Source organism: Primulina huaijiensis, chromosome 9, assembly GCF_012295235.1.
Source record: "Primulina huaijiensis isolate GDHJ02 chromosome 9, ASM1229523v2, whole genome shotgun sequence".
Classification (NCBI taxonomy): Eukaryota; Viridiplantae; Streptophyta; class Magnoliopsida; order Lamiales; family Gesneriaceae; genus Primulina; species Primulina huaijiensis.
Genome location: NC_133314.1, coordinates 243,947 through 268,796, shown reverse-complemented (window position 1 = coordinate 268,796; position 24,850 = coordinate 243,947). Strand labels below are relative to the sequence as shown.

The 24,850-nt window shown below is 34.8% G+C and overlaps 2 protein-coding genes and 1 pseudogene across 2 annotated transcripts; all 3 read left to right on the top strand.

Moving 5' to 3' along the window:
* The first annotated feature begins 2,928 nt into the window (after window positions 1–2,928).
* On the top strand, window positions 2,929–14,928 carry LOC140985210 (26S proteasome non-ATPase regulatory subunit 2 homolog A-like). Its single transcript, XM_073452987.1, has 25 exons — window positions 2,929–3,202; window positions 3,386–3,486; window positions 5,079–5,199; window positions 5,288–5,347; window positions 5,891–5,958; window positions 6,235–6,277; window positions 8,225–8,290; window positions 8,482–8,520; window positions 8,623–8,705; window positions 9,068–9,182; window positions 9,378–9,452; window positions 10,285–10,443; window positions 10,617–10,724; window positions 10,821–10,925; window positions 11,008–11,148; window positions 11,274–11,378; window positions 11,538–11,759; window positions 12,127–12,240; window positions 12,347–12,562; window positions 12,684–12,743; window positions 12,849–12,962; window positions 13,070–13,155; window positions 14,103–14,211; window positions 14,309–14,487; window positions 14,567–14,928. The coding sequence occupies exons 1-25, from the start codon at window positions 3,074–3,076 to the stop codon at window positions 14,640–14,642; spliced, it is 2,694 nt and encodes an 897-aa protein (XP_073309088.1). The 5' UTR covers window positions 2,929–3,073; the 3' UTR covers window positions 14,643–14,928.
* A 1,227-nt stretch (window positions 14,929–16,155) lies between these two features.
* Window positions 16,156–19,801, top strand: LOC140985211 (uncharacterized; annotated as a pseudogene).
* Window positions 19,802–20,401: 600 nt separating this feature from the next.
* Window positions 20,402–23,974, top strand: LOC140984941 (uncharacterized). Its single transcript, XM_073452643.1, has 8 exons — window positions 20,402–20,858; window positions 21,211–21,369; window positions 21,654–21,985; window positions 22,458–22,797; window positions 23,020–23,168; window positions 23,389–23,482; window positions 23,642–23,713; window positions 23,794–23,974. The coding sequence occupies exons 1-8, from the start codon at window positions 20,499–20,501 to the stop codon at window positions 23,836–23,838; spliced, it is 1,551 nt and encodes a 516-aa protein (XP_073308744.1). The 5' UTR covers window positions 20,402–20,498; the 3' UTR covers window positions 23,839–23,974.
* The last annotated feature ends 876 nt before the right edge of the window (window positions 23,975–24,850 follow it).

Below are 24,850 nucleotides of genomic sequence, written 5' to 3'. Positions count from 1 at the left end.
CCTTTACCTGCCACTGCTTTGCCCAATCGCGAGTGATAACTCTATATCACTATTATTTGCTTGATTTGTGTTTGCATTAAATGTTTTTGGAATGATCAAGGAATGATCACCTGTTCGTTGTAATATGTGTATTGTTTCTTGTCAGCATTCAGGCTCCAGGACTCGATATTCTGATTTAGAGTAAAACAAAATGATTGATTGTGCCTAACTAGATAAAACTTTCTTAGAGGAGAGATGATGTACTATCTTTTTTGTTTTCTGCTACATATGAAAGGGCTGGCAGAAGCGGATGCTCCGTCTTTGGGGGAGAGTTCCCATGCACTCTCGGTTCTAAACATGCAGAAATTTAGTTTAGTCTAAATCAAGATAGATATTGCTTCCCATTTATTAATGCAAGAAAATCAATTTTATTCCTGCTATATCCATTAATTGGCACGATCATAATGGTATTTTTAATTTTAGTTGACGCGTGTGCAAATGTGAATAATATTTATGATCAACATGTAGAACATTTCATTTGTTGGAAATCCAAAGCTTCAAAATCTGCAAAACAATTTAGGGTTTTGGGAATCCAAAGCTGAGGTACGCATGAATAACTGATGGAAACTATTTGTTGGGTCGGGTTATTTTTTTATCTAGATCTTAGTGCAACTTCATGGTTTAGGTTTCAGATATCCATAAACCATACTGCATGGTATGTGAACGAGGGCCTTGTGCATTTACTAGTGGTTCAGTCCAACTTGTACGTGATTGTCTTGGTGATGGTTCTGGAGCGCAAAATCTCTATAATTCAGCTTCTTCTCATATATGTGAAAGTATCCATGTTGTCTTATCAACTTCCCCCTATAATAATGATGATCCTTTATGTTACTTGGTAGCCAATACTTCTTTATGACTTCCTGGAGACGATTCTTGTTCTTCACCTTTAGACACGAGTTTTCACTTCAAAAATCAATTCTTTGGGAATCCAGTACTTTTTCATCACATTCTTCTTCAATTTTTCTTTTTTCCTTGATCAATCAACATATCATGTTCCTTTATTTTTCTCCCGAACTATCCACATCACTTAGTAAAATATTGGAAACATAGAACTCTTCATCTTTATTCATTAGACCATCTTTTTGGGCAAAATCTTCTTTCATATGAACACAATCTAGATTTTGGATATCCTCCTTCGCATTTGAGTGACTTGGAAATGCATCGAAATAATTAATGGTGATGATAATTAATCCCTGATGATTTTCCAACTTTGGCATTTTGTTTGTGGTAACTACTATTATGATCTTCCTTGTTATTCTGGATGTCTTTGCATTGGCTAGAATTCTGCTAAATTTCCTCCGCTTCTTTCAACCCACTTACTATGGTAGACACGATCTTGCTCATCCTTTCTGTATACAACTCATGACTTACTCCATACATCTCATGACACTCAACATAATCAAATTCAGTTTCTCGAGTCTTTTATTATACTCCGGGTCTGAAGTAACATAAGAAACTACGGACCCCGGCTCAAGAATTTCTTTGAGATTCTCTTTTTGACTTTCCACCAAGTTAATTATGAAGGAATCCTCCAGTTGATCCTTCTTGCTCTTCAGATCTTTGCTCTAGCTCTTCACGTGAAACTCATGTTACTTCTTCTGAAACATAATAGTATGGATTTGAAAAATCAGAAGTCGTGTATTTCTTAGTATCAAATAGTGCATTACATTCTTGCAAATGTATCCTTCTGATGTAGCTTTCACCTACATTTTGTGTCATTTCTTTTGTAAAAGAAGCTCGAGGAATTCATATTTCATTTCTAAAAATATAACCACATAGATCTCCATGTTCCCAACAATTTGTTCGTGAATTCCATTGATATAATGAACTCATACAATAATATATCCATCATTATTTGATCACCATCTTTCCTCGTCAAAAGCTGCCTGATAAATACATTTTTCATAATGTGAACAGTCATTATATGAATCCGAAAATTCAAAAATCATATATCATTCTTTCTAAGTATTCACTTAGTGTATTCCTTCCAATGGTTCATAAACCCACCTGACTTTGCAGCATTATTTCGTCATTCTCACTGTTTCTTAGCTTTCTTGGCGTAAGTGTCCCACTGGGCGTTTCAATTTGTTTATCATGAAAATTTGTGGGCGTTCTAGGCACAAAATCGTGCCAATATTTTGAATAATCAGACTTCTACGTTCAAGAGATGTGGATCTTGATTTGGTTGTTAATTTTAACTACCTCGATAAGCCATGAAACTAATAAATTAACTGAGAATCATAATCCTGGGTAAAAACATAATACATAGATATTATATTTGACATGAACGTAATATATTTATATGTAAAAAATATTTTCATATAAATTATGTTCAACATTAAAGAGTAAAGATCACCATATATTATATTTTTGTGAAACTTGTAGAGAAGAAATCAAAATAGAAAAAAATTAAAAATAAATTTTTTATAATTGTGTTATAATATTTAAAATAATCATTTAAAAATTCAAAAGTATAAATAAAGACGCAAGAATAACAAATTTTAATTGATATAAATATATTAGGTTCTTTAGCATTAAATGTTAAAACTCACATTTATAATTATATTCCTGGAAAAGAAGTAATATGTATATATTATCGTATATATTATAAATCATTATTTACTTTAAATCCTATGTGTAAGAAGATAGATAAAAAATTAAATGAAACTATTCTTATAGAAGCACAATTTAATAGATTTTCTTGTATTTAAAAATTCAAAAGTATAAATAAAGTTTTTATGATTTTTTTATTAAATTAAGTTATTTTATAAAAATACTTGTGAGCCATCAAAAAATATACTTATGCATAACATAACAGTAGAGGATAGATTTCTGTATAATCAATTTGAATAGTAGGGAGGCCCAATATATTTGGGCCAGGTAGAGGCCTACTATCATGAACCTCTCTCCCTGTTCAATGTTCACATGCTCCTAGGGCTCCAAATCGTATCATTTTAATCGGTTCTTCTCGATTTCTGATAATTTCACAGGAAATCTTGTCTTTGTTCTAGAGTTTTTGTTGTAGACATTTCAGATGGCACCAGCTGAGCCGGACAACGGTAGCGGCGGCGTCGCGGGCGATGGAGTGACTAAGGATCAGACTTCAGTGAAGGTGCCTTCTAAAGACCCAAAAAAGAAGGATGAGAAGAAGGACGAAGATCTGGTGAGTACCCAAATTAGATTAAACATTATAATTTTGTTGGTTAGCCGAGAAACTATAATTTTCCGAGTTACTGGAAGTTATGTATGTAGTAGCATGGTTGAAGTTTTTTGTGTATATTTCTTGTATGTTTGGCTGTTGTCATGGGAATTGGTGCAATTTTTATTTGCCACTTTTGTTTTGTAGTCGGAGGAGGACTTGGCTTTAAAGCAGCAGTTGGAATTGTACGTGGAGAGGGTGCAAGACTCTGATCCCGGACTGCAGAAAGTTGCTCTGGAGAGCATGAGGTTTGTAATATTTCCTAGTTAATTATTTTCCAATTAAAGACAGCATTCAACTTGGGTGCGCTGGAGATTATTTCTTTGGCTAACATTTTCATTGCGATGCGAAATGGCAACTGTGAAATGGTTGTCATATTGGAGAAATGTTTTCGGTTTTAATACCAGCTAGATTATCTGGTGCCTTGGCATCAATTCCCTGCACTTTAATCTCATGAGGATTATTGAATTATGGTGTTTAATATCACCGAGGCTGAGAAGCTGATAAAGAATTTGTTTAGTGCTTGCTTTTCTGGAAGAGAAATGGAGGTCTGAATCTGGTCCTTGTGAAAAATAAAGAATGGTAGTTTGTATAAACTGAGGATGCACTGATAACTAGATTACCAGATGCATAAGGTATTTGAAAATGCTACCACTGCTACTTTGGGGTGGAAAAAGATTTGTTGTATGAGAAACAGAGAGCATATGAATCTGTTGAAATATGGCTTACTTAATGGACTTAATTGGGTTTTCTTTTATTGAACAAAGAATAAGATTTGAAATAGAAATTGTTGAGTTGCTGACTAATAAATTGTTGCAAGTTACATAGATTCTAGCAGACCAAGGGCTCCAAATAAGATGATTTGAATTACCCCAAGATTTATTAATTATATGACAGGTGAAATGTATAACATCCAAATGTTGCTGCAATATGAATATCTGGTTTTATTGAAGAGTGGCACACTTTTAGGACTAGGGAGGCTCTTGAATCACCAAAGACTCTCCGCGTTTATGATTACCTATAAAATGTGATGTTGATGCATTATGCCTCAGCATCTGAATTTTCAAGCAAATTGTCTATCCTAATAGTAATTTTATAATAAATTCTTGGAAACTTATTATTTGGATCCAGCCATGCTGTTCCAATTTAATCGGATTTAATTTAATTCTCGTGATTATGGTTGGATTTTGATGTGATTTTTTATAGAATATAAGTTTTTAGTTTATGTTAGGACTTGTACTGTAGTAATTTACATATCGAGAACAGAGATAACATACACTTCTACCAAATTTTGCTACTTTGACCTGTTTTGTACATCTACAACTCCTGTTTCAGGTTCTAACTAGCCTTTTGTCTTCATTACCCTTTTTTACTTGTCGTATATAATGGAACATGCCTTGTTAGTCACAACCAGTTATAAGAAGTGTTGGTCCATTGTGAAGGGGTGGATTATTTTACAATTGAGCAACATTGAATTATGGGCAACAGTTTAAAAATTATGTAGGTTAAAATATAATGTGATTGATGCCCAGATGGTTTCTGACTGAATATTTGCCGATTTTTCGAAAATTTTTCCAGAACTTTGAAATAAATCGACCTGAAATGCAGAGTTTATAAATTTGGTCAAGAATGAACCATCATCCTAAACTCTTAACAACTTGTAGTCACGTGACTTATATGGGGTTGGATTTCTTTCTGTTATGATGATGATTGTTGAGTTGTTTATTTTAGATCGACAGTAAACGTAATATGGTTTGTATTCAAACATGGATAATTATGCATGATTTTTACAACATGATCTATCTGGTGGTTTTTTTATGGCTGTATATTTTTTATGTAGGCAAGAAATTCGTACTGCAACTAGTTCTATGACTTCAGTTCCAAAGCCTTTGAAGTTTTTACGTCCTCATTATGGAACTCTACAAGCACAATATGAGAAAATGACAGATTCTGATCTCAAGGTGAAAAATATCAGGCCATTATTGCATAATCATATGGTAACCGTGTAAACCTCTCTGATTTACAAGTTTTTTAAAATATTTTGTGCAGAAACTGCTTGCAGATATACTTTCTGTTTTGGCCTTGACAATGTCTCCTGAAGGAGAGAGGGTACACTTTCTGAACGCAATGCATTAGCATAGGCTTTTTAGTTCATTTTGCAGCATCCCATTTATTGTCTTATTAGGCACACATAACTTTTTTTGCAATTTTTGCGAAATATTTAATGGAACATATAAGCAAAACAAAAAGTTCATTTCGGATAATTACAGTTATGACTTAATATTTTGTACGTAAACCTTTTATAAACTGATATATTCAGTTATCAATTATTTGTTACACATCCGAGTCAGACTTTATGTTCTTTTAAACAATTATCATTGGACTGCTTTCAAATTAATCCACACAATAAAGCTATTTTGTTTATCTGCATTTGTTCGCCAAACATGCTTTTGTTTCTTCAATCGAAGGAAAGAACAACCTTCTTCATAGAGTATCTGAGGACAGATCTCCTTACCATATGAAATCTAAATTAGTTTTATTCTTATGATTAATATGATTGGGATTGGATGTGAAATTGTGTACTTGAGTCTAAGTTTGTGCTCAGTGTATACAATATGATGATCTTTTAAGTGCAAATGCCCAAAATTGCAGGCGAGCTTGAAATACAGATTATTAGGGTCAGACGGTGATATTGGTTCATGGGGTCACGAGTATGTCAGGTGAGAATCCCTATCCATTTAGTTCTACTGGTTGGTGGAACGTGACATTAAAAAAGTACTCCTTTACTAGGCAACCTTCACATACTGCTGTCAAATTTATTTCATTTATAGCTGTGCATTGCACAAGTTGTGTATCAAGTAAGATGCAACATGACTAATCAAGAAATTTGCATCGTATGATTTTTTTTTCAGTTGTATGTTTTAACCAATATTGTTCGAAGACTTTTATAATTGATTGTTTTAGTTATTTTCTTTATTGGTCCTATGCTAATGCAGGAATTTGGCTGGGGAAATTGCTCAAGAGTATGGAAAACGGCAGGTTAGACTTTTTATGAGACTTTTCACTCTTTTAATCACATGCATATGCTTAGAGTACTTGCAAATTCTGATTGATTGTTCTTGGGTTATTATTTGCTTTTCCGTGTTTTGATACACTGTATTACCACTCAATCCTGAACAATTAGTTTGCTTGATTGAACTGAAACCAACTTAATTTGTTTTCTTGGATATTCTCTGTGTTGATTTAGGTGTTCAGTCGCTGAGAATTCTATTTTAACTGAAGCAGTAATAAGAATCTCAACTTGTTTTAGTTTGTTTGGATTTTTTTCTTTTTTAAATTTTGAATTTTTTCATTCGAATGTTGACAGCATCACGCAATGTTAAGGTGATAACGGCGCATAATTTGGCAATTTTTTGGTAGTGTTTTTTTTAGTGTTTTGAGGTATTTTGGGAGATTGCAATGGAAAATGTTAGGAATGCTTACTTTTTAATTGTTTGAATTAAACATTTTTTCTCGTAGATGTCATGACTCATGCCATTAAAATTTAGGGTTAATTGTATTAGGCTCCATGTGAGAAGTCTAAAAAGCATAAAACCCTCTAAAAATATTAATAGGCTAATGTATTCTCCATTTTAAATTCAAGCACATTCAATTCTTGAGTTAAAAAACTCAAGCACATTCACCAATTTGTAAGGGGTTTTATACCTGATTTTTAAGAAATGTGGTTTTTAAGTACAATTAATTTTACATAATTGTTTTTTGAATTTTTACACGGGTGCTGATGCAATTGGCCCTTAAAATTTTTTGTGCAGTGATAGTCATTCATAACTCATACACTGGAATATAAGGCATTTTAAAGTTTTAAAACAAATTGAATTAAAAATATAATGTAATAATAGAGTATTTTCGGGGCATGAAATAAATTAAGAATGATATTTATATTAAAAAATATAAAAATAAGATAAAAGTATTTCGTCAAGAGATTGTGTTGGAGAATGTGATATATGTTTGTTTTTGTTTTTGTTAGAATGGAAATGTTCTTTAAAATCATTATCATGAATAGCCTGTTTTGCAACTTCATTGAATTAAATATACAGCCTTTAGTATAAGTGTATGTTTTTGTTTTGGTAGAATGGAAATGTTCTTTAAAAACATTATCACGGATAGCCTTGTCTTTCGGCTTCATTGAATACAGCTTTTTGTATAAAATCATTGTGAGAATAGTCATGGAAATCATTGTAGGAGGAGGAAAGTTGCCAACGAATACTCCTGCTGCTTTTCTTTTACTGCCTGATGTATAGTTAGTTCATGTCTTATCTTTGTTACAAAGAACATATAAGAAATTTGTCTAGCTTTCTAGAAGTAAAACTTATTTATTTAACTTTTAATTAGCTAGGCTTTGGAACGAAATGATCTAAATTGGAAAATTATCAGTTGTAAAAATATGATGAAGGGTTCTATTATGGATAGAAATGCTGAGCGTGATTGGTGATTGGAGGATTTTGTTGTGACTCGGGATTCTGTTACGGACATGTTGATTTTGATTAATGATCTAGATGAAGTGTGTGATAATGTTGGTAGTAAAAATTGTGTATGAAACCGTTTTTTTTTAATGTCAATGGTAAAAACATGCCCTTTATTCCAAATCAGGAAAGAGATTAAAGTTTATTATAAGGATCTAGTTTGGTTGTTTTCTTTGGATGATATGGTCCCTGACTCACACTTGAGTAGTCTTTTTACTCTTACCACTTTGTTTTTGCAGTTTGGGAATATCTACTTTGACATACTTAGTCAGGAATCTGTGCAATTATGTTGCTTTAAATAATGACTTGGGTGAATTTATGATATTTATTTGGAAAATTTTAAAGAGTGGAAATTTACACCTTTGTCCTTTACTCGATACTTGAAGTTTCTATATGAACGTTACCACATATGCTTGAGATAAAAATGTCTGAACAAGTTTCTTTACTGCATCATCTCTTTCAGGGTGAAGAAACTTCAATCGATGATCTAATGGACCTGGTTGTACAAATTGTTGCCTTCCATATGAAGGTATGATCATCGTTGGTACTGTTATTTGTTTAATATTAAGGCATAGCTTTTAATAATCTTCTTTCTTTGATACATGTAATTATTACCTTCTGTCTACTCTGTAAGTAGTAAGTTTTTACTTCAAGTTGTGTATTTCTTCTTTTGTTCTTAGAATAAAGGTTTTGGATTGGTTTTGTTCATGTTTTTTGCAGCATAATGCTGAGCCTGAGGCGGTTGATCTTTTGATGGAGGTATTATTGCCCATCCTTAAATGTATTTATAGATTCATGAAGAATTTTGTGAATAATCACAAAAACAGAGAACAGAGTTTTATATTCCTTTTTTTAATCCAGGTTGAAGATCTTGATCTGTTAGTTGAGCACGTGGACAGCACAAATTATAAAAGGACCTGCCTATACCTTACTAGTTCGGCAAAGTAAGTAGATGTTTGAGATTCTTTTTTTAGATTCATTCCACTCTATTGGCTGGTGTTTTATCCTCAGTGTGCCGACCATTTGTGCATTGAATAGCTTCCTCTTTCATCGATGATGATTGACCACAAGCCTATTCTATTACCCTTTTTGTCTCCAAAGGTATATGAGACCAAAAACTCAACCGGTAGTTCTATATCAAATTTTAGATTGAAGGAGTGTTCTAGTCAATTTGGCCTGACTTGATCTGCTGGCTATTGAAAGTTGAAAGTGACCATTTTGTATTGTGTTCCTCTTTGTTTTGATGGTTAAGTTTGTCATTTATATCGCGGCTTTTACATATTTTATTGCTGTGTAAAAAATTTAGGTATCTTCCTGGACCAGATGACATGTTGGTTCTGGATATCGCACACACCATCTACATGAAATTTGAAGAATATCCTAGAGCCCTGCAGATTGCTCTTTACCTTGACAATATGCAGGTTTGTATTTAGTTTGATTCTGGTATTCTCACTTCAGGACTTCTAATTGAGGAAACTTTAGATGGAAGTTTGCGGCGTGAGATTATCATATATCAGATATTAAATCATAGATCCAATAATAACATATGTGACTTGTTTACTTGACAAAACTTTATGTTTATTCCTCGAATGTAATGTTTGGGTAACCTTTTGCAGTATGTGAAGCAACTCTTCACAACTTGTAGTGATCTTAAGAAAAAGCAGCAGTTTTGCTTCATACTTGCTCGCCATGTAAGTCATCTGGATTTTTGGATGCAGTTACTTTGTTCATTGTCGTCAACCTTTCTTTTCTTTTCTCTGTGTACCCTTGATTTCTGTCACTGTTTACTTTGTTGGTGCGGTTTTTCTTTTTGAGGTTTTGGGATGTGTATATTGGGTGGTAATTGTTTTTACTTTGTATTCTGCTGCACTGCAGAAAGGTTAAAGGTTGAGGCCTAATGATTTCTCTAAGAGTTGAAAGAGTTATTATCGCTAAAGCATATGTAGTCACCCTGTAAATCTTACAATAATATTAGATCCAACACTTGGTGAAGGAATTTCTTTCTTTCATGGCATGGCTGAACCATTGTGAGTTATGGCATGTAAAGTATGAATGTGCGTAGTCTTCCGACTTTTTGTGCTTTGGTTTAGAGTTGAGACTTAAAATTAGGTTACGATTTGCTATGCATTTTTTCTCTTACTATTTGCATTCTTCTTAAGCTTCATGCCACTCACGTTACATAGGATGGTTGAGTGCGTGTGTCTGTCTATGGGTTGTTAAATAAATAATGGCTAAGAGAAAATGAAAAATAATATATCTGAACCAGTATATGTTGATATCTTTGTTGTCTTTTATTAATAAAGTTTACACCTAGAAATATCTGTTATAAATCTGTCTTTGCACATGATTATACTGATGGTATAGAAGGCTTAGAGCTTTCCTTTAAGTTTTGGAATCGAGGAAAACAAGTGGGATTGTGTTTGGTTCTTGCGACCTTGGGAAAACCGAAAATTTCATCCAGTCTATTCTAGAATGATGCTCGGTCCTTGAAGATATATTGGTGCATACTCTCTTGTTGTGCAGGGCATTACTTTTGAACTTGACGAAGAAATGTGTGCAGATGAAAAAGAAAGAGAAGCTTTGCAAGAAATAATTAATAACACAAAGTTAAATGAAGGTTATCTTGCACTTGCACGTGATATTGAAGTCACGGAGCCCAAATCTCCGGATGATATATACAAGGTCTGTCTAGTCTCTGACGTCTCACTTGTTCCTCTATCTTTGTGGTTCTTGCCTTTTGCATATTTTTTATCGCCCTTGCTAGTAATGTGGTATCTTTTTCCGTCTTCCTTACAAGCATGATAAAAAATAAAAAGTGAATTGTTTTGATTTTAATATTTTTCTTGGATCTATAGGCACATTTACTTGATGGCCGAGGCAGTGGTGGGGGAACTGTTGACTCTGCCCGGCAGAACTTGGCTGCAACGTTTGTCAATGCATTCGTAAATGCAGGCTTTGGCCAGGTAAATGCCATTGATATAAATAATTTTTCTACGAGGAAAAGGTCAACGTCATCTCTCACTCTCTCTTCTTAAACTGGTGTCATTATATGTGTGCAGGATAAGTTGATGACAGGTTCATCAGAAATATCAAGTGGTGGTGCTTCAACAAGTTGGCTCTTCAAAAATAAAGAACATGGAAAAGCCAGTGCTGCAGCTAGTCTGGTGTTTACTTTTCCTATTTGTTTATGTTTATTTTATTTATTGTTTGTCTACTAGCTAGAAGGTCATTGTCTCACCATTACAGGGCATGATTTTACTCTGGGATGTTGATTCTGGGCTTGCTCAACTCGATAAATATTTTCATAGCACTGACACTCATGTCATCTCTGGAGCATTACTAGGAGTCGGGATTGTGAATTGTAATGTCAAGAATGATTGTGATCCTGTAAGTTTCAGTTTCACACCCCATGGGATTATATGTGCATTTACTGACACATACAATTCGTCAATTTGATTATAATAATGTGTACTTGTTACTTTTTCTTTCCTCTAATATATTTGTACTCTTAGGCTTTGGCTCTTTTGGCTGAGTATATTGATAAAGAAGATTCTTCTACCAGAATAGGTGCAATAATGGGCCTAGGTCTTGCATATGCTGGTTCTCAAAATGACGAAGTGAGTTCATTTTTTGCAGAATCATAAAACAGCAGTTCAAGATTTTTATAAATCTGTGAAACTTGATCTTTCTTGTTTTTGCACACTCTCATTCTTGAACAAGATTTGGTCTGTGATGCATGACAGTTATTTGGTTCTAATTAGCTTTGCAACATCCAGATTCGAAGTAAACTAACTCCCATACTTGGAGATTCGAAGGATTCTCTTGATGTGATTGCATTTACTGCAGTCTCGCTAGGCTTGGTGTATGTGGGTTCATGTAATGAAGAGGTTGCACAGGCAATCATATTTGCTTTGATGGATCGAAGTGAGTCAGAATTGGGGGAGCCCCTCACTCGTCTCTTGTGCCTGGGTCTTGGTCTTCTGTACCTTGGAAAGCAGGTAAGAGATAGCCCTGAATGTGGATCAAAATCAATTGACACTCATTCTGCATCAAGTTATTAGATAATCCTATATCTAATAAACTCCAATAAGAATATTGTTTATTTACAATTATCTGGTATGGAGCCATTAGGTGGAATGGTAGCTTAAATACTCATCAAATGCAGCATAAAATGAAGCTATTGCAACGACTGTTGGAATTGGATCCGACACGTGTTCCTTAGTTACAATTTTTAATTTGCTCAAACATTCCTTTCATGTTTGATTTGGGATGAGCTCTCACAAGCTCGCCGCAAAAAGAAGCTGGATAAATTTGTTTGCTTCAATGCTCAGGCTAGATTGTTTTTCTCTTTCTTCTGTATGTCAGGAAAGTGTGGAAGCTACGGCTGAGGTTTCAAAGACTTTTAACGAAAAAATTAGAAAACATTGTGACATGACCCTACTTTCTTGTGCTTATGCGGGAACAGGGAATGTTCTCAAGGTAATAAACCCTTGTTGCACTTCTTATCATTTTAGGGTGTCGATTTTGGTTCTTCATACCATTTTAGTGTGTCGATTTTGGTTCTTACTACCTTTTCCCATTATAGGTGCAACACTTTCTTGGTCAGTGTGCACATCATCTTGAGAAGGGTGAAACATACCAAGGACCAGCTGTTCTTGGAATTGCTATGGTAGCAATGGCAGAGGATCTGGGACTTGAGATGGCCATTCGGTCATTGGAGCATCTCTTGCAGTACGGAGAGCAGAATATTAGGAGAGCAGTTCCTTTGGCTCTAGGTCTCCTCTGCGTATCAAATCCAAAGGTACTTTTTTCTTTTCTCTTGTTCTTTATTCTGTTTCTTTGCTTTTCTTTTATAAAATTTTTTAAAACCACCTCACTTCTTGCCTATTAATTTTTTTGGAGTCCCTTTGGTGGTCTATCAGGTCAATGTCATGGACACATTAAGCAGGCTCAGTCATGATACAGACACAGAAGTTGCAATGGTAGTTTGATACTTAAGCCGACGAGTTTTTGGTTGAATTTTTGTCATAGTTATTGTTGTGCAATTTATGGTTTGGTACTCAGTGGATACTTCTTGAACTATGTAGGCGGCCATTATTTCCTTGGGATTGATTGGCGCTGGAACCAATAATGCAAGAATTGCCGGGATGCTTCGTAATTTGTCAAGTTATTATTACAAAGATGCCAGTCTTCTTTTCAGTGTAGGGCCAATGTTGACAATTCTTGCACCGTGATGCATTTTTCACGCTCATTCAAATGGTGGGTTGTTTTTGTGTGAGTAAAATTATTTGCATTCCCAATTGTGCAGGTCCGGATCGCTCAAGGTCTTGTCCATATGGGCAAAGGGTTGTTGACACTTTCACCCTACCATTCTGAAAGATTTTTGCTATCCCCGTAAGTTTTCTAGATTTCAGCTCCGATATGTTAAGAAAAAATGTATCTGTGTTATTGGATGGCAGTTTTCATATTTTACTTGATGCTTGGACTCAATTTATTTTTGAAAAGTTGAAAGAGCTAAATACGTGACCATGTTTTGAAAATTTCTTCTACTTTTATATGGTGTAGGTGAGATAGTAGGTGTCGTGTAACTAGTGTAATGATGGGCATTTTCTGTTTATTTGAATGTAGAGAAGTGCAACTTGTTTTTGCTGCGTGCATGCATTGCCATGATACTTTTACTTTTTCATTGTGTTGTTTCATGTTGTGATGTTCGCATGGTTGCCATTGTTTCTATCCCTTGATTTTGGATGAAATACTAGTGAAATCAGTCTCATACATGTGGAGCTAGTGGCAACAGCAATAATATTAGTTTTATCTTCTCATTGTTTAATTAGTTAAATAATGTGCTAATTTAAATTTAATAGAGCTTTACTGGGATTGCTTTCTTTCAATATCCTGCTACCTGTTCAATATTTAGTCTCTGCTCTATACATCCCTTGATAACCAATTATATTCTCCTTCATCATTTGCAATATAATTGTTACGTCTGATGATTAAAAAACATAAAAAATCTGGTCAACGACGATTTCTTTTCTAAAAGAAATTTCAAATCCACTCTATATCAAGTTAAACAATTTCGATATTAATATTTGATGAGATCATTTGAAAAATCTATTTCTCAAATCCTTTCCTCCAAATTTAATCCATCAATCCAAGCATAACCTTTATGATTTCTTCATATTTGACTTTTATATTTTCATTTTAATATAATATAAGCACTACGATTTTATTGAAGGATTTTGCTTGGCTTTGACTGCATTATATTTCATGGAATCTTGACCCACCCCCACCCTCCCTCCCTCCCTTTCACCTATGTTCACTCTTCTTTTTCCTCCTTCCAGCACTGCCCTGGCAGGACTCGTGACTATGTTGCATGCATGTCTTGATTTGAAAGCTCTCATCTTGGGGAAATATCATTATGTTCTTTACTTCCTTGTTCTGGCTATGCAGGTGTGACTTTACTACGTCTATTGTTCTGTTGTTATTCTCGTTCCCATTATATTTGTTATGTGAATGCCCTTCCTGTAATAAAAATGTATGTCCGCAGCCAAGGATGCTGATGACAGTGGATGAAAACCTTAAACCTCTGTCAGTACCTGTTCGTGTTGGCCAGGCTGTCGATGTTGTTGGTCAAGCGGGTAGGCCCAAGACCATAACGGGTTTCCAAACCCACTCAACTCCTGTTCTTCTATCTGCTGGTGATAGGGCAGAACTTGCAACTGAGAAGTAATATATCGTGCTCTAAACTGGTGTTCAATCCTCAATTACATGAATCACATGCTAAAACACGCAATGGTTTTTGCAGATATATTCCTCTTTCGCCAATTCTCGAAGGATTTGTCATCTTAAAAGAGAACCCGGAGTACAAAGATGAACAATGATACTGATCGGGAAGTGTTTGCAAACAAGTCTTGCGAAGAACCTAACGGGGTTTGTGAAATTAAGTAGGATGAAAGCCAAATCGATCAAGAATCATGCATCAGTGAAGCTGACAAAGGACACTTTCTTTATTTTAGATTTCTTCACAATTGCATCTATGGTGAGTGATTGACCGGACTGTTTAATGGCATTTTGAATCATTGGATGGGGACAGGAGGGACTTCTTGTAACATTGTAAAATTTTTATATGTGGTAAAATTCATGGAGAAAATTCCAAGCATTTGCTACTAGTGCTCGTTCATTTGACCACGATTTCAATTTTTTTTCTTCCTCGATGCTAATTTTTAATTGACCCCCTTGGGTGGTTTGAATTCGTGGAACATTAAGCCATTTTGTGATATTTCATGAGGAATGATATTCAAAATCCAATGATGTGATAACGTCTCTCATATTCCTCAATGTGCTATGTAAGATTACTAGTCATTTCTTCATTCCACACAGCCCTGATTAAGACTTGGTGATTGTTTGGATTTTTTTTGAAAACTATAGGAAGTGTCATTGTAAAGAAGCTAAAGCCCGAATAAGATGAAATATGTTTCAAGGTATAACACCATATAATAAATCCGAATAAACTGGCTAAACTTATATTGTCTTAATTGAATTCAAATTACCCTCATTTTTATTTCTTATATAAAAGTGATTTCTTTTAGATGTCAATGTAATGACATGCTAGTATCAATTTGTTTATTCGAACAAGTTTCTAGTTGTTGTCTTGTCATTTTAAGTTTATGAGTAGCTTTTTTTCACTAATATCTAAACAATTTACCGTCCACGGATATGTTTAAATTCAGAGACAAAAAATGTTGTTAACGCAGGTTTATATTATAGATAATTTTTTTCTTGCTTTGGTTTGCTATTGTTAGCATAATATGACAAGAGTACACACACTATAATTTTTAATCTTCATAAAATCAAATCAACGCAATTTAATTACAAAAATATTTATATTAAAAAAAACGAAACACTGGCTAAATATATTTTCAGGAAAAAAACTATTTTCCTTCTTTAAAAACAAAACCAAACATATAATATATTTTAAAGCAATTATTAAGTTGATGATAAATTAAAATAAAAGGAGTAGCTCTCTTGTGAGACGGTCTCACGAATCTTTATCTGTGAGATGGGTCAACCCTACCGATATTCACAATAAAAACTAATACTTTTAGCCTAAAAAGTAATATTTTTTCATGGATGACCCAAATAAGAGATCCGTCTCACAAAATACGACACGTTAGATCGTCTCACACAAAATTTTGCCAAATAAAAGATGTTTAAATATATAAGTCTAAAATAAGATTTGACGGTTTGGATAATTTGTTTTAAGCTTAAATTTTAGTTAAATGAAATTGATATACTTAAATTGTATAAAATTAATCTATTTTAAGTGTCTTAAATTTGATACTGTATATTCCTATAAAAAAAAAAATAAAAATTGATACTGTATATGATTGGTGTCCAACTGAAAACCCATTTCCAGCAACTCTGCAAACCACAGCTCTTCTTTTGAAATAAGCAAAAACACAAAGGCGAATTCACACAATAATGAGCGAAATCCAAATCCCACCTTTGTATGTAGAATAATGTTCAATTGAGATGGCGATTACTTTGAGATGCATTGTGTCAGGCTTTCATGCCGAAGCACGAGTATCAGAGCCTACGCGAGGAGGAAAAGGCGTGGCACAAGCTCCAGAAGCCGTTGATTTTGATTTCAGTAACCCTAATTTCACTTGCTATCTTGATTTCCTCTGTTATTAGCTTGAGCATCGTGTTTCCCACTGATAATTTTCGGCGGCCTTTCTGCCGTGACGCAAGGATACAACCGTTGTCGGTTAATTTCACAGCGCAGACTGTTGCTTCTGGAGATGGTGGAGGTCGAGAAGAGTTGGATCTTCTACCCGGATCATTTGTTTTGACGGATCGGGAGACGGTTGATTATTACTTGATGGTTGTATTTGTACCTTCGACTATCGTTTTTGCTGCTTCGTCGGTTTACTTGATTGCAGGTTAGTGAAATGTATGATCTTCGTGAAACAACTGTTTGTCAATGCTTCGATCAAATGCATCTTGGTGATCTTTGTGTATGCATCTGCTAGGGAATAACATTTCTTTTCTTTGACGCTGTTGGCAACCATTCAAATTCAAATTTGATGGAATAGAATTTTGTATCTGGCATATTAATTTTTGTGGAATGAACAGTGATATCTGTTATGTTATGTATGTCGATTATATATGTCATTTGATTGATAAAAGGAGAATATTAATTGATTAATGTAGCCATTTGTGAGATCAATACTGAATGAGGGCAGTGATTTGATCGTACCTGGACAACATGGAATTTGTGAGGCAAATCATCTAATTATCTTGCATCCAACTTATAAGCAATCTGGTAATTAGCCTTCCACAGAACTATGTCCTACAATGTTGATGCCCTGTATTCGAAGAAGCTCAAGTTTGCGTAGATTCATGCTGTAACACATAGTGGAACAATGTTTCTTTTTATGGACTTCAGCTGCATTTTTTGATATTTTTCATATATTTGATGTTTTGGTGTTGAAGATGAGAGAAAAATGGCAATGAAGTAACATGCTGCATGTGGCAAAGTAAGATAGAGTTGTATGGAAGAATATCGAAATGTAGGTTTTTCTTTGATGGAGTAACAACCGTACAAGTGCAGTCAGTGCTTCACGGTTTGTATTTATCACGGTGATTTTTTATTTGAACTGTAATGCCAATTAATTGTTATGCAGGCATTATTGTTGCTTATAATGTCCCATGAGAAATGGATGCTTGAAAGTGGTTGAGAACAATCACTGTGCTTCGAGAAGAGGTAAGATTATTACTCATTAGCAGTGTTCTAAAAATCCCCGCCTAGGCGCTGAACCGCCCCGATTTTAGGCTAGTCGAAACTTCTAGGCGCCACCATATTAATCGGCCGCCTAGGCGATTTTACAATTAAAAATCCGCCTAGGCGGTTTACACTTAAAAAAAAAACAAATTATGATATTCCTAATCATGACATGGAGATGAACCAGAAGAGTTAGATGTTTAGGTTTAATATCAATATATTATGTTGGAAAAAATGTTGAACAAATTTAATTTTTATTGTACAACGGTTGAATTAAAGTAGTAAACTGATGTGGATGATTCATATATAAAAATTTATTAATATATATTTATTATTACAATTTTAAATTTTATAATAATATATATTTCATATACAAACATAATACTCATGAACCACTTAATGAATTTAAACTTAAAAAAAAACCGCCTAGACAACTTCCTAGGCGCCCCGCCTAGTTGCCTAGGCGCTAGGCGGTAGGTAACCGTCCGCCTACCGCCTACCGCTTTTTAGAACACTGCTCATTAGTATGTTGACTATGTTCAATATTCTTGTGGGGACTGCAGTTTGAATTTAAATTTATTAGCTATGTATATTACGTGGCAACATTCAGATGATAGTTAAGCTTAAGAGGTCCGGTTGCTGATTGCCCCGGCCCCCTTTTCTCCCCGTCTTGGGTTACTCGTCCTGTTTTCATTATGGTTATGGATTACTTCAGAATGAGAACATCAATTTTTCACAAGCTTTAAGTGCATGTGATTTGGTAATTCAAAGTTATGCGTGTATTCTTATTTTGGATATTTTAGTCCTCGACTCGGAAGTGTTTTGCCATGATAAAAGTATTATTAAAGAACAATCCACATATTTATTTTGGATTATTTTTCCTGGTATTTTGATGGATGTGCTGTTATGAGCAAGTAGTACTACCGTCCGCATGAGCTTGTTATACGCAACTTAAGGTTGTGGTTGGTCCAACGCGGATATTACAGAGCCACCCCCGTTGTTGTCTGGTCAATTAGTGTTCAATTTGCAAAAAGAAAATTGTTAAATAAGTAAATAGCATAGTGGAAACATATGTGATATGTGATAGGGCGCATGTCGAAGAGATGCCAAGACTCGTGAAAATAAAAAATAAAAATATGTTTTTTCTTGAGCTTGACTGAAAGAAAAAGAAGAAGATGAAAATTCTTGTGTCGTGGTTTGTGAGTGTCATGTATATGAAGCATAGCTTTGTTTTATGCGTAGATTTCAACTAGAAGAATTCCAATTTCATCAGTACAGTCTTTCGTATCCGTACATGTACCTCTACTTGTAATTTGTGGTTTTTAGATTTCAAAGAACATATTTTTGTATTTATTCTACAGTCTAGTTTCGAAATGCTTTCTTTCCAATTTCAAACCATCATCAGAAATGACCTTATCTGACATTGGTATAGGAAATCATATCAGCTATGCTTTTGTTGCAGGGCTGAGGCTATATTTTCATTAAAAATCATACGGCCTCTTCCTTTGCTTTCCAACTGAGATTTACTGAGGGAATGTTCTTCTGCTCCTTCCATTTACAGGTGGAGTGCGCTGTCTATCAATCATAAACGTTGTGTTTACCGTAATTTTTGGCCTTCTTGCTCTATTTCCCGGTTCGACAATTCTCACACTCGGTAGCAGCTGCTCGTTGGCATTGTTTTGGTGCTACGAAATAGCCACATGAGGCTTGGCTATTCTCCATGGAGGAGCCGCCTTCTTCCTCAGAAGAAAAGCAGCAACAATTCTAGATGAAAGCGACTTTACCCATAGGAACATCGGGCTTGAAATGCTAGAAGCAGACCCAATAGAATTCACACCAGATGTTGAGAAACGTGTAAATTAAAGATGGTTTTAAAACGTGGATGGGTCCTTCTTTCCTGTCTTCTGATGAGGAGGACGAGCCTGACGATTTATGTCGAAGTTCCAATCGTGACTCGAACAAACACCAGTCGTCAAAGAATGTGAACCTTGTCGATGTTAGGTGTCACGGGCGCCTTGGGTGTAGCTTCTGACTGTCACACAAGCATGTTCGATTCTACCGAGGAAATTAGGTGCCAGCTTGTTGATACATTCACACGATTTATAGGGCATGGAGTTTGATACTAGCATAGGTGCGGTGCAGATGCAGTAGCGAGTTGTACAATGTTCCTCCAATTCATATAATTTTTAACATGAATATTATCTCCGTGGAAAGGATTTTGGTATATGATAAATAAGTTTGACTACAAGTTTATCTATGGAATTCAGAATAATGTCCCATCAATCGAAATTTACATGTAATAAGTTGCTCTTTCATAAAAAGAACACCGTGATTAAAATTATTGAGGTTAGTGAAGTCGTCGAATAGAAAATCGTCAAAATTTAAACCCATATATATATTATATACGAAGCTTTAGAGATTTCATGGTAAGAGAAGTAAATCCACAGTATTTTCTCATATTGTTTCTCATGAACGAAAATAACCATTTATATATTTTTTCTTTCGCAAGATTTTTGTCTCATAAAGACATGATTCATTCACCGTTATGTGATAAAAATTTGGATAAATTTTAATAGTTATCATAGGTAAGAAGTCAATACCAAAAACCTATAAAAAGACACTTATGTAATTCATTTGATGTATTAAATTTCACTTATATTTGCATAAAATCGTTAACGATAATAATAACAATAATCAAACTTTAAATGAAAAATATATAAATTAAATTAATAAATAATAAAAGATCCTATTGTAGATAAGCCCAGTTGAAAGCCCATAGCCCAAAAATCAGCTCCCACTTTTTAAAGTATATAAATTAAATTAATTTAATAAATAATAAAAGAGCCTATTGTAGATAAGCCCAGTTGAAAGCCCATAGCCCAAAAATCAGCTCCAACTTGTTTCAGCTAGGGCAGACACCAATCCGGTGAGACTGCAGCCATCTTCATCAGCAATGGCGGGAGCTACGTCCTACGAGCAATCCGATTCCGTCGACTCCGCCGCACTCGGCTACGACCCCAACTATGTACCCGATTCCGTTAAGTCTTTCGTGGTTCATATGTACCGCCACATTAGGGAGAAGAATGTCTACGAGATCCACCAGATGTACGAGAACTCCTTTCAGAGCATCAGCGACCGATTTTTTAAGGATTCTCCTTGGCCTTCCGTTGATGCCGTTGCGCCGTATGTTGATAACGACCATGTATTTTGCTTGCTGTATCGCGAGATGTGGTTTCGGCATTTATACGCTAAACTTTCGCCTACGCTCAAGCAGCGTATTGATTCCTGGGATAATTACTGTAGCCTTTTTCAGGTTTGAGAAATTCATGTTTGATTCTGTGAGCTTTGAATTTGTTCTTTTTCAGGAACTATTTATTATTTTGTTTATAGTACTTTCATTCAATTTAGAAAACGTCAAGTGTTCGCTTATTAAAGTCTACCTGGGCTAGCTTATTTAGTGTTTGAAAAGTTAATGGGTTGAGCTGTGTAATGTGTTGTTGACTGGAGCTTGGGAGTGCTTGTGAAGAAAACATGAGATAGACAACACAATTCACATAGAAAAGCTTTAAGAAGGGCAGTATTTGGATTACTCATTGGTTGTTGACTCTTTTGACTTATTATCATAATAAATAATATTGGAAGTATGTATTTGTCCTGGGTTGCAGGTTGTGTTGCATGGAGTAGTGAATATGCAATTGCCAAATCAGTGGTTGTGGGACATGGTGGATGAATTTGTGTACCAGTTTCAGTCGTTTTGTCAATATCGTGCCAAGATGAAGAACAAGACTGAGCAAGAGATTTCACTTCTGAGACAACATGATCAGGTTTGTTGATGTAGTAGATTGTGTAATTGGGCTGTGTCTGTGTCTGTATGTGAAAGTTTTCCTGAAAATGTACTACTTCAACTGATTATGTTCTTTGATCCTTTCTTTTAATAGTCAGTTTGTTGAAAGGGACTTTTTGGTACAGTCATTGAAAGGAACGTGGACCTAATTAAACTAATTTATATAAATGAATCTCTTATGTTCATGTTCTAGTTGTCTATTTAAATCCAACTAGGATCCTGGGAAATACATCTCTTAATGTTGTTTCATGTTTTGTCTCTTAGGCTTGGAATGTTTATGGTGTCCTCAATTATTTACAAGCACTCGTAGAGAAGTCCATGATCATTCAAATCCTGGAGCAGGAGAAGGAAGGGCTTGAACAGTTTACTGCTACCGATGGATATGACTACAATGGTGGTAGTAATGTGCTGAAGGTGTTGGGATATTTTAGTATGATAGGCCTGCTTAGAGTTCACTGTTTACTGGGTGATTATCACACCGGTCTGAAGTGCGTAACTCCAATTGACATAAGTCAACAAGGCGTGTACACCAGTGTAATTGGAAGCCACATAACTACTATATATCATTATGGATTTGCAAATCTTATGCTACGAAGGTCGGTTTCTCTGTATTTACCTCTATGCTTCTAGCTTTTTGACGACATTGGTTCCCAATAAACTTAAATATAGTTATTCTGATGCAGCACTAGTTTAACTAGTTTTTATTTTTCAGATTTGATTAAATATTTTATTTGTGTCAGGACTGGTAATTTAATACATTAGGACTCTTTGTGTTACAAATAAAATAGTACCAAATTAGGATTAATACTCTATATATGTCCGTTACTTGCATTCGAACTTTCGAGTTCAGCATTAATAGTATTTTAGATTCATACTGGTTCTTTTCTCTCATTTGAATCACCTCTTCTTCTGCATCAGTTTCTTAATGTTTCATTGTATAATATAATTGTTGATTGTTTGCATCATGGTTCAGTTTTTTTATTTCTATCTATTGTTCCATTATCTGGAATCATATTTTTGAATTCTATGCAATTCATCCTAATACATACCCCATTCAATGCTTAACAGATATGTGGAGGCAATTCGAGAGTTCAATAAAATACTTATTTACATTTTCAAGACTAAGCAATATCACCAAAAATCTCCTCAGTATGATCAGATTTTGAAGAAGAACGAGCAGATGTATGCGTTGCTTGCCATTTCTCTTTCTCTTTGCCCTCAGGTGAAGCTTGTTGAGGAGACTGTGAACACCCAATTGCGGGAGAAGTATGGTGAGAAAATGTCAAGGATGCAGAGGTTTGACGACGAGGGATTTGCCCTATATGATGAGCTTTTCTCTTACGCATGCCCAAAGTTCATTACTCCCTCTGCCCCGAGCTATGAGGATCCTCTTGTTAATTACAACCAGGTTTGGGATCTTCTAAGTGTACTCCACTCAAGTGGTTTTTAATCATTCTGTGTGACATCCAATTTTTCCCCAATCAACACATTTTTATCACCTTTAAATTGCTTGTGGCCCCGTGCACCACTTGTAATATTCTTTTTATTTTCTTTTGCCCATAAGTTTTCTGTTGTTAAATGCTCTGGGGTGTTGAATATTTGATGGTGATGCATGATTAAATTTTCTCAGGATGCTTATAGGCTGCAGTTGAAGTTATTCCTTTATGAAGTGAAGCAGCAACATCTATTGTCAGGGGTCCGAACCTTCTTGAAAATTTACTCCACGATATCTCTTGGAAAACTCGCAACTTACATGGATATAGATGAACCTACTTTAAGGTCAGATTCTGCAGTTATTTCAATTGAAGGCCCCTACTTTCACCTATGTGTAGTGTGCTTGCTACCTTATACTAATTCGAGAAATGTACATTGTATCATGCAACTTAACAGTTATTCAATTTTAAATTGCCACGATTCTAAAAATTAAAGGTTTATAGTGAGGGGTCTCAAGATTGGACTACTCATTCTTTTTAACCAGTTTTGCTTTGTTTATCCACAGGACAATCTTAATCACATACAAGCACAAGACTCATTCTGTAGATTCCGATGGAAAAGTTCTTTCCAACGCCGATGTGGATTTCTACATCGATGATGTGAGTTTTTGAAAATTTTCTTCTCGTCCCCAGCTTAAATATCACATTCTAATTCGTTTGGGACTACTGTAATATGATTTTTAGGTCCAGCCATTACTAACTATTCAAGTGACGAGTTTGTAATATTTTGAACCCAACTTATTTCTTCCATAATTTCAGGACACTGTTCATGTTGTGGAATTCAAACCTGCAAAACGCTATGGTGATTACTTCATGCGACAAATTGTCAAGGTATGCTATGATCTGCAATGTCGCAATTCTTGTCATTTTTTTCTATATATTGTTGTAAACTGCTATTTATTTATTTGCAGCTTGAAGGGTTGATGAATGATATCGACAGGATAAAACTCGAGTGAGCGTTTCAAGTTTGTTCTAGTGCCATTTTGTAGAATATAATTTAAGATTTGAGACGCCATCTCATTTGAAATTTTATTTAATATTCCTCAACCGATGGTTTTTTACATGCTATTATTATACGCGTTGGTTGTGTTAGTATGTAGCTCAATTAAAGTGAAGACTTGGAGGAAGTAGCTCCACCATTTAACGGGCTAAAAAAGACTATTCCAAGATTTCATAGGTTCCAAGATTTCAGATCTCCATAGCCCAAAATGTACCCGACGCCATGTTTTTAATATGCTATCCAAATATGAGCCTGATACGACGTTTAGATTTCCGCATACGGTGTAGACTAACTAGCGGTATCTATCTGTGTTCTAAAAACTGATTCAAACGACCTCAAAAATCCGATCTCTATCATTCACGATTTAGCACTCTTGTGAACGTGTTGATCAAATTTCAGCTCGATCCAACGAATTTTTTAAACGTTTTTGATTTTTAGGGACAAATCCGAAAATTTCCTCTTTATTTTTTTGTCTTGCTCTTTTTGACGGCTTGTTGAGTTTGAAACTATGGTAAGAATCTCTCTTTTTATTTGTGTTTGTGCCTTCTCCACATGAAGAACAAGAACTACATTAAAGACTCCAAAAATGTATTTTACATTAGCGTACGGGGGTTTCTTGTGATACAAGATCGAGATTGTGTAACCTAGTGTTGTTTTGGATTGTTCACTTGATGCTGTTGTTTTGCCACAGCAAAAAATTCTTTCCAATCTATAAATTTATGATTTATTCGAAGCATATAATGTGTAAATATTGTAATAATTTAAATCCTGGATGAGTTTGAGATTATAATCCATTAAAATTTTAAATGAAAAGTAGAAGAGAGAGAAGTTCTACTACAACTCTTTCATATCAATTTCATAGATAGAAAGCCACGAACGAAATGGATAAAGTTTGTCTTGTCTTGCGGTGGCGAAGCAAAGTCAAGTGGCCTCGGTCCTCGTGCCAACCTATATTAATCTTATCTCTA